This window comes from Leptosomus discolor, chromosome 8, assembly GCF_034619465.1.
Source record: "Leptosomus discolor isolate bLepDis1 chromosome 8, bLepDis1.hap2, whole genome shotgun sequence".
In the NCBI taxonomy this organism is placed as follows: domain Eukaryota; kingdom Metazoa; phylum Chordata; class Aves; order Leptosomiformes; family Leptosomidae; genus Leptosomus; species Leptosomus discolor.
The window spans coordinates 9,404,833-9,419,995 of NC_141398.1; the positions used below are offsets into that span (position 1 = coordinate 9,404,833).

Sequence of the window (15,163 nt, forward strand, 5' to 3'; positions counted from 1 at the left end):
AGATGCCCTGTGGATGCCATATGAGGACACAGCAATATGAGCAGCCCAACACATCTTATTCAAGAAAAGAAAAGTGCACTCGTTTCAAAGGTCATGTAAGCTTCTGTGCAGATCATAACCCAGCTCCTTAACTTGGCCTGGAATCAAAAAGGTAATCAGTGCAGTATGTTTAGGAAGTGCTGATTGTAGTGTATTTGTTAATGGTTTAACTCATACAGAGTTCAGCAGAGCCTCATAATTACTTCAAAGGCTCAGAATCAGACCTTGATGCATGTTCTTATGTTTGAATGGAGCTTGCTCCTCTTCTGCAGAGGTGAGGTCTCTGTAAACTGAAGGCAAAGTTCTTCTCTGGTTATTCATTGTAGTGCAGCTGGAGACTCAATCAGACTTCGCTTGGGTTCCTTTTGACTCACTGGACTTTGGAAAAGACTTTTTTGTTCTGTTGCAGCCCTTCAAAGGTCAGAGAACCTGACCTCTGAAATGATAATGCCTGTACCCAGTGCAAGGTAGTGTCTCCGGAAGAGCCACAAACTCTGAACAGCTGTACGGCAGTAGCCAGCAGTGGGGTTTTGCTGCCCAAAGTTCGTTTCAAAGTAATGACCAAACCTCCAAAAGCTGTGTCACGTGTTAACAGTCCTTTAGAAAGAGGGTTGTAAACTCTGTTCTTGTGTCAACAGCTCAAGTGATTTTTAGATTTATTTTAGTAAGCTGTAACATGTTGGGCATGAGTGAAGTTAAAAAACCAGAATATCTGGAAGCTGCATGCTGTTATTCCTGTTAAAATCAGGACAGTGTTAAGTAGGATTTCTCTCACGTACTGCTGTGTTTAGGCCTAGTCATTAGGAAGCTGGTATTTTGTTACTTTTGTAAGAACAAGTTAACAAATCTCTGCAGTTGTCATACTGTTTCAGAATTAAAAACTGTGGTTTACTATAACATTATTTTTTGATAAATATATGCTTTTTCATTCCTAGCACATTCCTGGAAATGGTTGTTGAAGACTTTGAATCTGTGCTTGGGAAGACCCCTAATATATCGAAAAATAAGCTGTAGAAACTTACCAAATATAGTAAGGTATTAACAGAAGTTTTATGCCAATGTATAATTACATTCCTATTAAACTGACAGAAACCTGTTTGTGTCTGTTGGATATATATTTTTTGAGTGGGAAAAATCATAGAACCATAGAATGTATTGGGTTGGAAGGGACCTCTAAAGGTCCTCTAGTCCAACCCCCCTACAATAAGCAGGGACAGCTCTAACTAGGTCAGGTTGCTCAGAGCCCCATCAAGCCTGACCTTGAATGCATCCAGGGATGAGGCTTCCACTGCCTCTCTGGGCAACCTGTTCCAGTGATCAACACCCTCATACTGAAGAACTTCTTCCTAATGTCCAACCTAAATCTGCCCTTTTCTAGCTTAAAACCATTACCCCTCATCCTATCACTACAAACCCTTCTGTTTTCCAAAAGTGCTACGCTGTTTGTGGAGGTATTAGGAAATTACAGTCAGTCCTGAAAAATTTTACAAAATAATTCTCATTTCAAAAAATTCCTCGATAAGAAATGCATTTATTTAATGAGTTGTATTATTGACGTCTGTATATCTAATGCAGTCTGTGAACTTCAGTAAAGGTAAAGCAATTGAGCATAATCTTATCATCTTGATTGGTCTGTTTATAGTTGAATACGTTTCACTTCAGGTAGCAGCTTGGATCAAATTACTATAAAGTAAAAGTTAAACTGGCGTGCTCTGTGGGGAACTGGTGCCAAAAGGTTTTGTGATGGAAAAATGTTTAGATTAACCCAATATATGCACTAGGAAAGCTTATACATAGTTTTTCATTTCCCTAATAAAACCTCACTATTTCTGTGTCTTACTAAAATGAAATTCCAACCATACATTATATTAAATCTTTAGTTACTCAGAAGTGCTACTGAAATTCCTATACTTACCATTTTTTCACACTGTAGAAGGCACACTGAAAAACTGCTGCTGTCTCCTGTTTGTGGTTTCAGTTTACATTGGTGACTGCTTCCTGGTAAAAAGGTGATACAGGAGGTTTGGTCAAGCATTAAACTTGGACTTTTCTAGCATTAAATGTCTCCTTGGCTTAATAATGCTGTGCTTTCTGACTACTAGAACAATTAGGAGTGTAGACCAGGTAAGGAGTAAGGAGTGTAAGCCAAGAGATAGGGATATATTGATCTGACGAGGTATTTTTCCAGTAAAGTTAGGGAAAATTACTCTAGCTTTCCAAAATTCTGAGATCTTCTGGAATGTGCGTTCTTCCCCACTCCGTGCTCTCCATCCCCCTGTCGCTCCCAGAGAAAGGGCTTCCAGCTGGAAGAGGTACCACTGAGACTGGAATGGGGTGTCAGATTTGTCATGCATTAGAAATAAAGGAAGATGGCATTTTTACCCAGCGAAAGTGGAGAGGTACTACTGGCTTGCCAAAGGAGAAATAGCTGCCGCATCGGTGAAGGTAGGTACTAAAGCAGAATGATGCTGATATGGGAGATATAAGAATACACTGACTGTGAAAAAACATAGTCTGAAGGTTAAGATGTAGTTTCTTACTAGGGGGATGTGATTATGAAGCACCATTCTGGTTTGAGCAAGGTAGACTAATGACCTACCTATTTTCCAGATGGAAGTAGCTTGGTTGATGATTGTAGTTACCTGTTGTAGCAAAGGACTACCCACTGTGGGCCAGCACAAACTTCTCAGACCTCTCATCTTATGAGAGTGGGGTTCTGGCCAGCAGTCCTCGCACTCCCTCTCACAGCCTTTGAAGTTGTGTACGGTTTCTCTTGGTAACGGTTATTTGGTTTTACAAAGATAGTCCAAATTTATGCTGAAGGGAAACTTATGTTTCTCGTGTTCTTTTGTCGCTGAAATTGATCTTCACAGTCTGTTCCTGGCAATGGACTGCTTGCTGGATGGTATAAAGAAATCTAGGGCTGTAATTGTCTGTGGGGAACCTCGTGTAAGGAACTTCCACTGGAGAATAACTTTACTACTGGTTTGCTGTAGCAGCCACTTCTCTGCCAGAAAAAGCCAGCAGAGGGAGGTACTGTTGCATTTGCCAAGGCATTACCCGTCCTTTTGTCATCGGGAGGAAATGATGGCTGGGAAGTAGTTCTGTGGGCCCTCAACAGTCGGGATAACTGATTTTTCTGTCTATCGTTCAGTCTTCATTGCATATACCAGTTCTCATGCGGGTGTTTAGTTATTGCTGTGGTTGCATGTTCAACCCAAGGCTCTAGCTGACAGAAGCTCATACTGATTTGAGTATTTCTGTGTAATGAAATGAGTTTTAAGGGAAAAGGGAGATGAAAAGGGTTACTTTTTTTTTTTCTATTGTTTTGAACTTAGTTTGTCTTCTTCTAGTGTTTTTGGAAACCCATAAAATAATTTAAAAGACCTTCTATATATCACTGCATATTTCATTTGGTATATTTTGCAGGGAATATTTAGAGTCACTAATTTGTCCTAGATTTTGTATGAATCCAATTAATTCAGGTCACAGAGCAAGAAATAGAACTGACTAGAAAAGTCAGTTTCAAATATTATCGCGGCGTGTTGTTGTAAGCCTGTGGCTGCTTTGTGGGAAGGATGAGAAGAAAAGTAGAGCAGGAGAATGCTTCTAGAAAATTTAGTTGATGGCTGCTATTGTAAACAATTATTATTAATATTCTTTAAACATTGCTTTTTACCATCGTGTTTTCATCTCCAGTGGAAATTCTGAATGCTTTTTTCCTACACAAAAGTGAATGTTTCTGTGAAAATTTCAGCAAAACCAACAAAAGCATTTTCCAGCAATAGAGAACAGGAATATGTTCTCTTTTAACTCTTATTTCATTTGATCAATTGCATCAGAGAAAAAGAAAAAAAAAGAGACTGAAAGATGGTCATATCTTCAGTAGGGAGGTGTGAAAGTTTCAGTTTGGGTGAGTTACAGCTGTTTGAAGACTTGCATAAATATGAATCACTTGTGATTTATATTTCATCTAAAGATGATGAGACAGTAGGCTGCACTATGTTATTCGCATGGAGCTGAGGTACCTACCTCTGATTCATGCCCACAAGTAAGGCTTCAGCTGGTCTCACACAACCCGTTAAAGGTGTCTGTGGAAATAACATCACTGACTGCAGTCAATATTTAATCATGCCCCAGTGAGCAAAAAGTGAGCACTGAATAAAGCTGTGTCTTACAGGTGGGCCAAATAGGCGAAGGTCAGCGCTGATTGATCCCTTTACCCTGGTCTCATTTAGCACAGGAGCTGGCAAATGGTGAAATTTGACGGCATGTAATTTTTTTTTTTTCTCTGTAGCTGTGAAAGTTATATTTCATAGGGTTGGATGTGACTTCTTAATAAATGTAAAATCCTTGTGTTCTTTTGTGCTCACCTAGACCTCAATACCAGCAAGCTGTAAACTATAAGCTGCAAGTAAGGGCTCATGGACATGGAATAGTGCCAGTGCTTACTGGAATAACCCTAGCCACCTAAATAGCTTTTGTGGCGTTGGTATGGCCCCTGCTGAGGAGTGCAGCAAGCAAAGAGGGTGTGTGGCACTGGCTGTAAACTGTTTTGATGTTCTGTCGCTTTGCTGTAGGTAGTAATGCAATGCAAGCAAATAATGCAGGCAAATACCATGTGGATAAAAGTAACGGGAACTTGTTATGGATAAGTGTAATTGCACATTTCGTGCTTTGCTTTTTGTAATCAGTCCATCAGGTCAAATACTAAAAGACATTAATTAAACACCAGTTTCCCACAGAACTCCATAACTTGTTAGAGGCCCTTAAAATATTGATACCATTATCCAGGTTACTTGTAGTCCAGTGCGGATCGGCATTTGGCAGTCAAGTCGAGCTGTGATTACCAAAAATTGATAAACTTGGTGGACTGGCAGTGGGACGCAGAACGTGCTCCATGTTTGCGGGCTGACTGCTGCGTTACTTCACTGGGCCTGTAGCAATTGAGTCAAGTCATGCTGAGAACAGCGTCTTCTTTAACTGCGTGGTAACTATTCAGGCTTTGGGCATCTATGGCTTTGTCCATCAAGCACTATGCTTGTGTGGTCTTTTGAATTGCTCCTTGGCCCTAAGCAAGGGAAACAAAACATTACCTTGTCTAGCAGAGCAGGAGTGTTTAGGTGTGAGGCACATTGTTATTCAGAAAACATACTCTGGTTCTGCTAGCTTTTGTCTAAATTGATGCCGAACAGGAACTGAAGGTACAGATAATGATCATAGAACCACAGACTGGTTTGAGTTGGAAGGGACCTTAAAGACCATCTAGTCCAACCCTCTGCCATGGGCAGGGACAGCTTCCACCAGACCACATTGCTCCAAGCCCCATCCAACCTGGCCTTGAACACTGCCAGGGAGGGGGCAGCCACAGCTTCTCTGGGCAACCTGGTCCAGTGTCTCAGCGCCCTCACAGGAAAGAATTTCTTCCTAATAGCTAATCTAAATCTAGCCCCTTTCAGTTTGAAACCGTTACCCCTTATCCTATCATCATACTCCCTGGTAAAGAGTCCTCCTGCATCTTTCCTGTAGTTTAGTCCAGTTTAAGTACTGGAAGGCTAAATATTTGTTCCAGAAAATATTCAGCAAAAGCAAATCTCAAGCCATATTAGTACGATCTTTTTCTTTTTTTTTTTTTTTTTTTTGCTTTTAGTGCACTTCATTAATGGTTTTGCAGAACCAGGATCTTTATCTGTCTATACGTACATACCATGCCCTGTCTCATCGTGAAATTGCGGGCACTTTCATAAAGGTTATATGTATTACATAGTTAACGCTACTTTTGACATTTAATTTAGGAGCATCCCTGGGGGCAGCTACGTTCTTATGCCATCGATGGAAAGAGGGAGCTGCCTCTAAAGAGCATCTGACTTGGATGACTAAAATAACCTGAGATACCTGATGTGATACTACCTGTTAAAACCTCACTGGGTCCAAATGGTACCACACTTGTCTACACCCTCTGTAGAGCCCTCTCATCCCTATTTTGTCACTTGGTTTTTCTCTTGCTTTTATTTTGGTGTATGAGATTCTCTCATATTTGTCTTTTGACAGATAATGATTTATTTTGCCTTCAGCTTGTTTTCGTATAATCTATTTCATACTGGCTTTGTTAATATTGCTCTACTTAAGATATATACTGTCTCCCCAGGGCATTGGCTGTATGTGCTTTCCAAGTAATATTGTGTATATAGTCCCACTGAATTGCAATTATATGCACCAATCAAAATTCATGGCTCTGTACAGTTGCTGCCTTGTAACTACACATTTCATTCCTCATTATGAAACTTTTGGTAATGTAACTGGCAGCCTGTAGTCAGCTGGAGTACAGCATTTTCAAAGTGCCATGCCTGTGAGAAATAATTTGTGAAGCCACAGGTGCAGGTCAGCTTGTTTTGGTGATTGTGGTAGAATCACAGGATGGCAAAAGGTTAAGGAGGTGGACATGGAGCAGCCACATGGAGTGTAGGTAAATTGGTTATTTTTGGAGGTGGTGCTCAGTCAAAGTTCAGAAATATGTAGCTCCAAGAACAATTTCAGGGATTAAAACATCGTATTCTGTACTACCAAAGTAGTAATAACTTAGTCAGATAGGAGCTGGGTGACCAGGCATGGGTTTACAGGTGCAGTGTGAAGGAGAAAGCATTTGCCACCAGGCCACTGTAGGAAGTGCCATGGTCTCTCTGTGCTTCTCCCCCCCATAGACCATCCTCTGGGTGGTAGGCATATCCATAGCTTAATAATTACTGAAAGATTTAATGAAGACATAACTGCCTTGTTCTACTCTCAGTTCATCAAATGACGTCTTCAAATTTCTTCCAAGTCAGGTGGAGACACCTTTTAGGAAAACGTGCTTTTGTCAGAAGCAAGCGTTTTGGCTCCAAAAGATTAATCCAGGTAGTTTCTTTTTGCTTTGTGTGTTTTGCAGCAGTCAGACTATGTACAGTTGAGTGTTCTCACCTGGTCTTAAACTCTAATTTTAAAATGCCTCAAATTAAATTATCTTTATCTTTCTTCATTCAAGAGATAGAAATGTTCAGTTAAACTGAATGGTCCCCTGGCATTTCTGAGGCTGTATGTGCACGTGCACTCATGAAGTTTTACGAAGAGCCAAGGCAGGCACACAGAGATGGCGGATGCTTTATTAAGAGGTGAATTGTAGCACAGAAGGAGAACCCGGAGCTGGGCTGGGGCTTTCTTCAGCAGGACAGACTGGCCTGTGTTGGTTCCCAAAGTGTTCCCCATGTAAAATTAATCTGCAAGAATATTAGCATATGAATATTACAGCTTATGAACCGATACTCTTGCTGAATAACTTTCCATAACTAATGCTGACCCATTGAATGGTTTTCGATACTCCTGTAAAAAAAAGCTACTTCTGAAATGTGATTTTATCAAATAGTTGGTATATTATTAGATCAATGAAGTCAGTTACACATTCCAAACATAATAGTATGTAAATTAAACTAAAAGTTAATTTTACATTTTCCCTGAGCAATGAAACCACATCCTGATGGATATTACATTTTCATTTTCTTTTGGTTGATCATATTATATTTTCTTTCTCCTGTTACTTCCTGTAAACAATATAATTTTATAGTGCTGACAGCCTATATGCTAAATACCACAGTGAAACAGGGGGAACTTTTTTTTTCTGTATACACTGACAAATCTCTTTGGTTAATGTGCATTCAATAGAGTTAAAATAGCAAATGTTATTAAACCAAGGGAAAAGCACAATGAAAGTTATTAATGTTCTTTCTTTGCTGGTGTTATGCATGTGCCACATTTTTTTTCTTTCCTTTAAAAATATAGTTTTGTTGAAATAAGACAGGGAGGAAAAAACTAGAGCATAAAAGTGCAATAGCAATAAAGATATTTGTTTCGGCACAGTCTCAAATGATGAGAGAGTGTATTTCTTTTTCTGAGCAGTGGAAAGAGATTATTAAATGCTGTTCTCTGTTTTCAATTAAACAGCAGCATTAAAGATAAAATAAAAGTTTAAGAATTAATAATTTTCCCTTCCTCAGCCAAATGTCCTCCCCCATTTTCAAAGTAATATACCCAGAGGAGGAATTTAAAAACTGATCGGCTGGGTTTTTTTACCTCCATTTCACAGAACCACAGTACTGGCCTTTGCGATGAGCTACCCAACAAATCAAATTTGAAGAACTGCTTAGGGGCTCTTTACCTAGAGATCTTTTAGTCCACGTTGCATCACAGGAGCGTTGGTTGGGACAGCAGGTGCCTGTCCCCTTGTCGGGGGATGGCTTGTGTTTGAGGAGCCTCAGCCTCCTTTTTTGTTCATGCTGTATGGTTGCGTTATTGCTTCCACGCTGGCAACCTCCTTAGGGCTGGAAGGATCCAAAACAGGCAGTTGTCTGCCTCCAGAGGAGCATCACTAGGCTGTGCTTGTGGTGCCCATAAGAGCTAATGAGCCAAGTGGCATCTCTGTGGGGACTTTGTTGAGAGGCAGTGTTGGCTGGGATGGTTGCCTCCAAGATGGCAGTCCTTTCCCCCTGTGTCTGGCTCAGGGCTGTCTCTTCCCTTTCTCAACTCTAGGCCTGCCTTTCCCAGCTGTCCCAGCTGTGGCCAGTGACCACGGAGTCTTTATAGCCCTGACTGCTGCCATTGAGCTGGGCCCTGGTGCTGGTGGCCGTGTCTGTTACCCCCCACTTCAACTCCACCTCAGGGCAGAGGCGTTTGGTGCCAAGCTGCGGGCCGTGGGGCAGGCCCTGGTCTCAGGGTGGCCAGGGTCAGCGTGTGGCCTGCTGGAGAGAAAGCTGGTGTCCCCTTGCTGGTGTCCCCTTGCTGGTGTCCCCTTGCTGGCAGATCCCGTGCCGCTCTGCCGGGCAGGGGCCTCGCTGTCTCCTGCCGTGGTGAAGTTTCCTCTCTCCCTCCAAACCCCCGGCATTCTGGAGGTGAGCTGAGCAGCTGTAACCCCTCCGGTCAGAAACTGGGCTGGATGGACCCCCATATGCGTTTTGACCCCCACGTGCTTGTATGTGCCACTTCTGACCGCTTGGGAGAAACTTTCTAGGATTTAAAAAGAAAAAACCTAGAAGGTCTGTGCCTCTAATAAATCAGTCCAGGTTTTGTCCACACTCCAGCCCTCAAAGCATCTCAAACCACTTGATTAACTTCAAACCATCATTAAAGAGTCTACTTTTGCTAGACACTGTAAGTGGGAAAATCCTGAGGCAGGGGAGGGCTTTTCTCTTTTGAAAATAAGAGAAGGGATGGGTGTCTGGATTGGTTTTATCGTTAGCACTGCCTCACATCTTTACTCACTGAATCACTGCTACAGCAACATAATATACAATAGTATATATTTCCAAGTGTCAAGGCTTCTCGTTTAAAGCTTAACTTGGTGTTAAGTCCCTGTGGAAAAGGAAGGCCTTTAAAATACTTAATAAATTCTAATCTTAATCATATTCATCATTATTAAAATTTGAAATAGGTTGAAATACTTAAGGTAAGTGAAATGAAAAAACTAATAAAGGCATGAAACACACTGGAGAAATGGAAGAATAATTGCTAAAGATTAAGAAATCTAAAATGGCCAAACATGAAAAAGCCTTCGATTCCAAAGGGCATTTATTTAAAAGTTTTGCAATAGCTTAATAATATAAAAGGAGATTTTAGAAATTAATTCAATGCTAAGTGCAGCAGAGTGGCAAGAAATACTTAAATACATTAAAACTTAAACTAGTCCTGTCTTTGGGCTTCCAGCATGATTTAGGCCTTGTTAGTTCGACAGAGTTGCTTCATCTGCCGGTGAGGAGGCAACACTACTATTGTTGCTGCTATTATTAATAATTGTTATCATTGTGTTAATAGTAGTTTGCATAACAAGTAGTGCCTAGGGGTAACAAGGCACTGTGGCTGAAGGCACCATCTTGCTCAGTCTTGTATAGGCAGAACAAAAATATTTTTCATTTCCAAAGGAAGTGTAATCTAGACATGACAGGAAGGACCTCTTAAAATATTTTTGTTTTAATTAAAAATTGTAAAGATGCACTTAAAATGTTAGGCTTCTATTGTATCCTCCTTTTTTTTTTTTTTGTGCTAGGGAACGAAAGATGCCTTGCTGTGAATATTGGCTGATTATTGAAACAAATTCGAGAGGTGTTTTTCGAGAGCTATAGAGACTTCTAAGTCAGGCAGAGAAATATCATAGAAGTTTAGGGAAATTGGCTTTTTGTGTGGTGTACTGTGCTAGGTGTGTTTGAATGGTGCACTTCACAATGTAGTCTGTGGGAGAAAATGGAATTAAATATTTAAAAAATTGAATCTAGTAATTTTATTTTTATTTTAGGAATTACTTACCTTGACCATGCTGGTTCAGCACTTTTCCCAGAGACCCTACTTAAAGCTTTTACTGATGACCTCAGAAACAACGTTTATGGTAAGTGCAAAACAGCATTCCCATTAATCTTCTCAGGTTTCCGTCTAAATAGATCAAAACTGTGCCTCTTGAGTTGTTGGACGCATACTTCTGTGGGATTTTTAGCACTGCTATAGAGTAGTTGGAAGACCAGTGATTTTACAAAGGCGTCGTAGTGCCTTCATGTCACCCCTAGCTTTGTTCTTTGGTGGCCAAGGATATGTCTGTATTGGTGAAGAAGAAAAACCAAAGGGAGTGTGACTGTTCTGCAGGGTTAAGGCACCATGCTCAGGATAAACAAATACAATGTAGCTCTGAGTACTGTTTGTTCAGGGTTTGGTTTTGGTTTTGTTTTTTTTTCCACAGAAAATGCAAAACCAATTTCTCATGCAAGGACCAGAATCCAGAACCACTCCCATTCTCAGTGAGGGTCATCACAGGGAACTTATACTGTGGCTCAGTATAAGCATTTTATTTAGAAGAAAGCTTAACTCAAAGATCCCAAGAGAATTTAGGCAGGGAATAGCTGCTATACCTCTCCCAGACTATTAGACTTTAGTGCATACTCAGAAAAAAGGATGTGTATTGCCAAAGCAATCTTGCACATAAGAATGTGAGTAAAAATATCTACAGAATTGTGCAATATCTGGGTGACGATTTAGCCGTTGAAGCTGTGGACGTGGGCACTTCAGCACCACCTATAAGTACTTCATCTCCAGATCTCTACTTAAACCTTTCATTTCTTTCTAACTTTATTATCTAGTGAGAACCACACACTGAATGTGCATTTATACAAAGTCAGCAGCATCCACTGTTTAGGAAATATTGTTACTGTGTGGGACAATTTACATCGGAGTGATTCATGCTTAACGAGAAAAAAGCTATACTGTACAATAGCATCTATATATGCTGTGATTAGTCCCACTGCAGTAATCAAGATTTCTTATTGTGTGTTACTATCTGTGGGCTTTGTGGCCTTTTTGCTAGTTTTCTGTCTTTCTTCTGCTCCCTGATACACAGAGCAAAGTGATTCCTCACTTGGGAACGAGGTACCACTGCTTTAAATGAAAACTGTGTTCACTCAGGCACCGCCACACTTGTGCTTATCATCTGGGCGAGCCTCTTGAGAGTTCTTGGTAGTTTTCAGCGTGCCATTGTATGTGTCATTTCCCCCTCTTTTGTTTCCTAAATGCTGGCGAGGCCAGGATCCACAGCGTAGACTGAAGTTCCGCTATGAAATAGGTGTTGTTCTTGATAGGGATAGGGTTTTTTTGCTGTTATAACAAGACCCATTGATTTGATTACCTTCAAAATCTCCTATTCAAGTGCGTGTCAGTGATCCTAAAATTAATGTTCTGTCACTCCAGCCATTGTAAAGTGAAAAGTATGCACTCTGATCTTAGTTCATTGGGCTCAACCCTTATATAAGTACCATAAGTGGCAGAAAAAAAAAATAATTTGTGAACCAGTTGAGTGCTTGTGAATAGAAATAGTGGTGCTGCCAGTTTGAAGCACATTTGCATAGTACCTATAATACTATGGAAGAGCAAATTGTACCTTTTTTAATACTGCTTTCATCTAAAATGACAACAGGAGCTCTAGTATGGTCAAATCTCTTTTTTTTTTCAGTTATATCTCTGATAGTCTGACAGCAGTAACTGATGTATGAAAAGAGTTCATTTAACAGACAGAGATGTGAGTGAAGGGGGAGTTTGACTTGCAGCTTTTTTTATTTTCTTGGAGATAATCCACAGGCCCAAAGAACTGCAGTTTAGCTGTTGCATGTGTAAATGAGGGAAGTAATGTAAGTAAGAGACATTCTTGCTTCTAAATTGAGAATATTTGAATTGGAAATTACAGAAATGCAACATCAGACATGAAAAGTCTAAGTATTAGTTTTGGGTTTGAGCTCTAAATTTGTTATTCTTTTCCACACCTTCACTCAATAACTTTCAGCGGGGTGATTTTGAAATTTTAAAGTAAGAGTAGCTTATATTGCAAAAACTGTATTAATATAGCATTTTTTTTTCTTGTTCTCTTTCCAAACTGTTTAGGCGTAATCTTTAAGCATTTACTGATAGGAAAGTGTGCTGTGCCTATGTGGATATTGCTCTAATCATTTTTGCTCAGGAAGATAAATTCATGCCCTTCTTATGTGCTCTTAATTGTTAATACATGCCTGTACTGAGCTGTGCTAAGGTGGCGGTTAATTTTGCAGTAAAATTTATGTTTTCATGAGCTATTTGAATTTCAGTCACTAAAAAAGCCAAGATTAGTCCTGGTGTCCAATCATGAATGTCTGTTATCTCCAGATGCTGTCTCTTTTAAATGGCTTCTTAGCTAGTGCGCAAATATGTTTATGAATATGCATTCTGTCTGTAGTTTTTCCTAGTATGTTTGTGCATATGCAGTTGTGTTTTCCTTTTAAGGGAACAGCCTAAGTGCTAGTAAGAGATCCATCTGAAGTTTCAAGGTCTGTCATAATTGCTTTCTTCTGTTATATGTCCATTCTCTTGACTAACTGCTCTAAGGAGTTTCAGGGCATTGCTGTGAAGTATATGTTAAATCTTTCTTTGTCATCTTTTCAGCCTGGCTTGGTGTAATACTTTGATAAAAGAAAAAATTAATAGCAAAATTGTGATTAATGATTAACTTCTATATCTCTGTTGTCTCCTAGGCAACCCTCATAGTCAGAATATCAGCAGCAAGCTGACATATGACACAATCGAGCATGTCCGATACAGGTAGAATAATCTTTCTTTCAGATGTTGTATAATGCACTTCATAGAGTTTTCATTTTATTAGGCTTGTGCTGTTTTGATGACTTTGATGTGATGTGATTTTCTAAGGGTCATCTGTCGCATCTAAAGAAAACACTTCACACTTAAAATACAGAGTACTTGGACAGTCAGGTGTTGGACAAAGTCAGTTCTCTTTTGCCCAGATGTCCCAATTCTCAAAGTCCTGTAGTTAAATTAGTGCTGTAATGTGAATCTACAGTTTTAATTAAGATATAGGAGTTGGAATCTCAAAATGTAAGATGGTATGGTAAGATAGTAAGGTGGAACTAAGTGCAAGGACATGGTTAAAATTCAGATGAAATTAAATAGGGCATAATTGCTTGTGAGAACTTATAAAAAGCTTGTGGGAATGTGTACATTGTTTTACAGCAGGTACTTCTGTTGGAGTAATAAAATACCTTTTAAAGTAGTTTTAGAGTAATTTTTAAGAGCAAAAAGAAAATGAAAAGGTAAAATTGAGTGATGGGGCTTCTGGGTGTGGGCAAGAAAGTGAACTGAATCTCTAAATAAGGTATCCCCCTGAAAGTTCAGGACAGAATGTGTTGAGAGTACACCTCTTGCCATTAGTTTACACCATGAAGAAATACACAACTTAAGTACCTGGGTATTGGTTTTAGGGGTTTGTGTTAGGTAACTCTTGCTATTTTATGAAATATATCTTTATTGAAGAATTGATTTGAGTTTATTTGCCTGCTTTTAATGGCACTCTTTGTGCAAGGAAAGAAACGTCATGTGTTCCACTTTGTTTTATCATCTTCTTTAAAAGCTAAGGTTTCTCCCAAACACATCACAGAATTCAGATGAATAGTAATGGAACTGTAGCATTGTAGTGTTCATAGCTGTAATGAAGAAAATCTGCTGTATACCTTTCTGCTGCTTTTTCTCTGACTACACTTTTGTGAGGGTGTAAAAACCCAAGATTTCTAGCTGGAAGATGCTGTTGGCTGTAAGCTGTTCCCCGCCTACTCCCACCACCAGCTTTCTGGAGGAAGTATTTATTTTTACTTCTTCCACAACCCTCTCTTACGCTGTGCAGGATGACAGCCTATTAATGTAGGGCCAAATGAAATGAAAGAGACTATCTATGAGGAACAGCTGATTTCAAAAGCAGACACAGCCGGGTACAGCAGTACCTATAGCCCTGCAGAGTCTCCCGATCATACCTATGTGCTCACATGCAGCCTTAGCATTCTTGTTTCCATTTACTCTCAGTGATATTTCAGTGTTGCCATTTAATAGTTCTTCTCATGAAGGCACAGTAGAAAGTGTAGCTGTTTCTGGAATAGTTACTATTGTGCTCTGTGTTCTTCATTGTTAGGGACTAAGGAAATAGACTTTCACCGTGTAACTTGTATGGATTACTTTACAAGAGCTGACATCTTCAGCTTATTTTATTTTGGATCCTGCTTTAAAAAAGCTTGAGACTTTTATAAGAGCAGGATGGGAGATGACAAGAATCATTCCAGTGTTTGTATTGGGGTTTTTTGGTTGGTTTTTTTCCTTTTGGAAAAAAAAAAAAAAAAAAGTAAGTCCTTTGCACCCTAATAGAATTTGTCGTCTATCCCTACAGAAATTCAGCCATTATTCCTCAATAAAAATTTAAGCAGCATAGTCATGAAAAAAGCGCAATCATAAAAATTCAGAAAGAAAATGCCCCCAAAACACTGTCAGTAAGTCAGCTATCTAAAACGCAATAAAAGTGTATGAAAAATCTATAGTTCCATGCCATTGCAGCTAATCAAAATAAGCAATATGACAAGACATGGAGACAAGCAGCTCTGTCTGCATCACAGTGCACAGACTGGATTTCCTCACTGAAAGAACAATTCAGTGGGTAGTTTGAGAAATCTTAAAATTAATTGCTTGCTTATAGTTCTGCTTTTGGCACATGGCTGCAGCCAGAAGTATGGCCTTTTTTCAATGTTTGATGACAAGACAA

At 39.6% G+C, this 15,163-nt stretch overlaps 1 protein-coding gene across 1 annotated transcript in view; it reads left to right on the top strand.

Annotated features, from left to right (window-relative positions):
- MOCOS (molybdenum cofactor sulfurase) overlaps positions 1–15,163 on the top strand; it is a 222,828-nt gene that overhangs the window by 15,983 nt on the left and 191,682 nt on the right. Inside the window, exons 2-3 of the mRNA XM_086469348.1 lie at positions 10,355–10,444; positions 13,101–13,167. Coding sequence (XP_086325474.1) covers positions 10,355–10,444; positions 13,101–13,167 — 157 coding nt within the window. The remainder of the gene's footprint in view (positions 1–10,354; positions 10,445–13,100; positions 13,168–15,163) is intronic.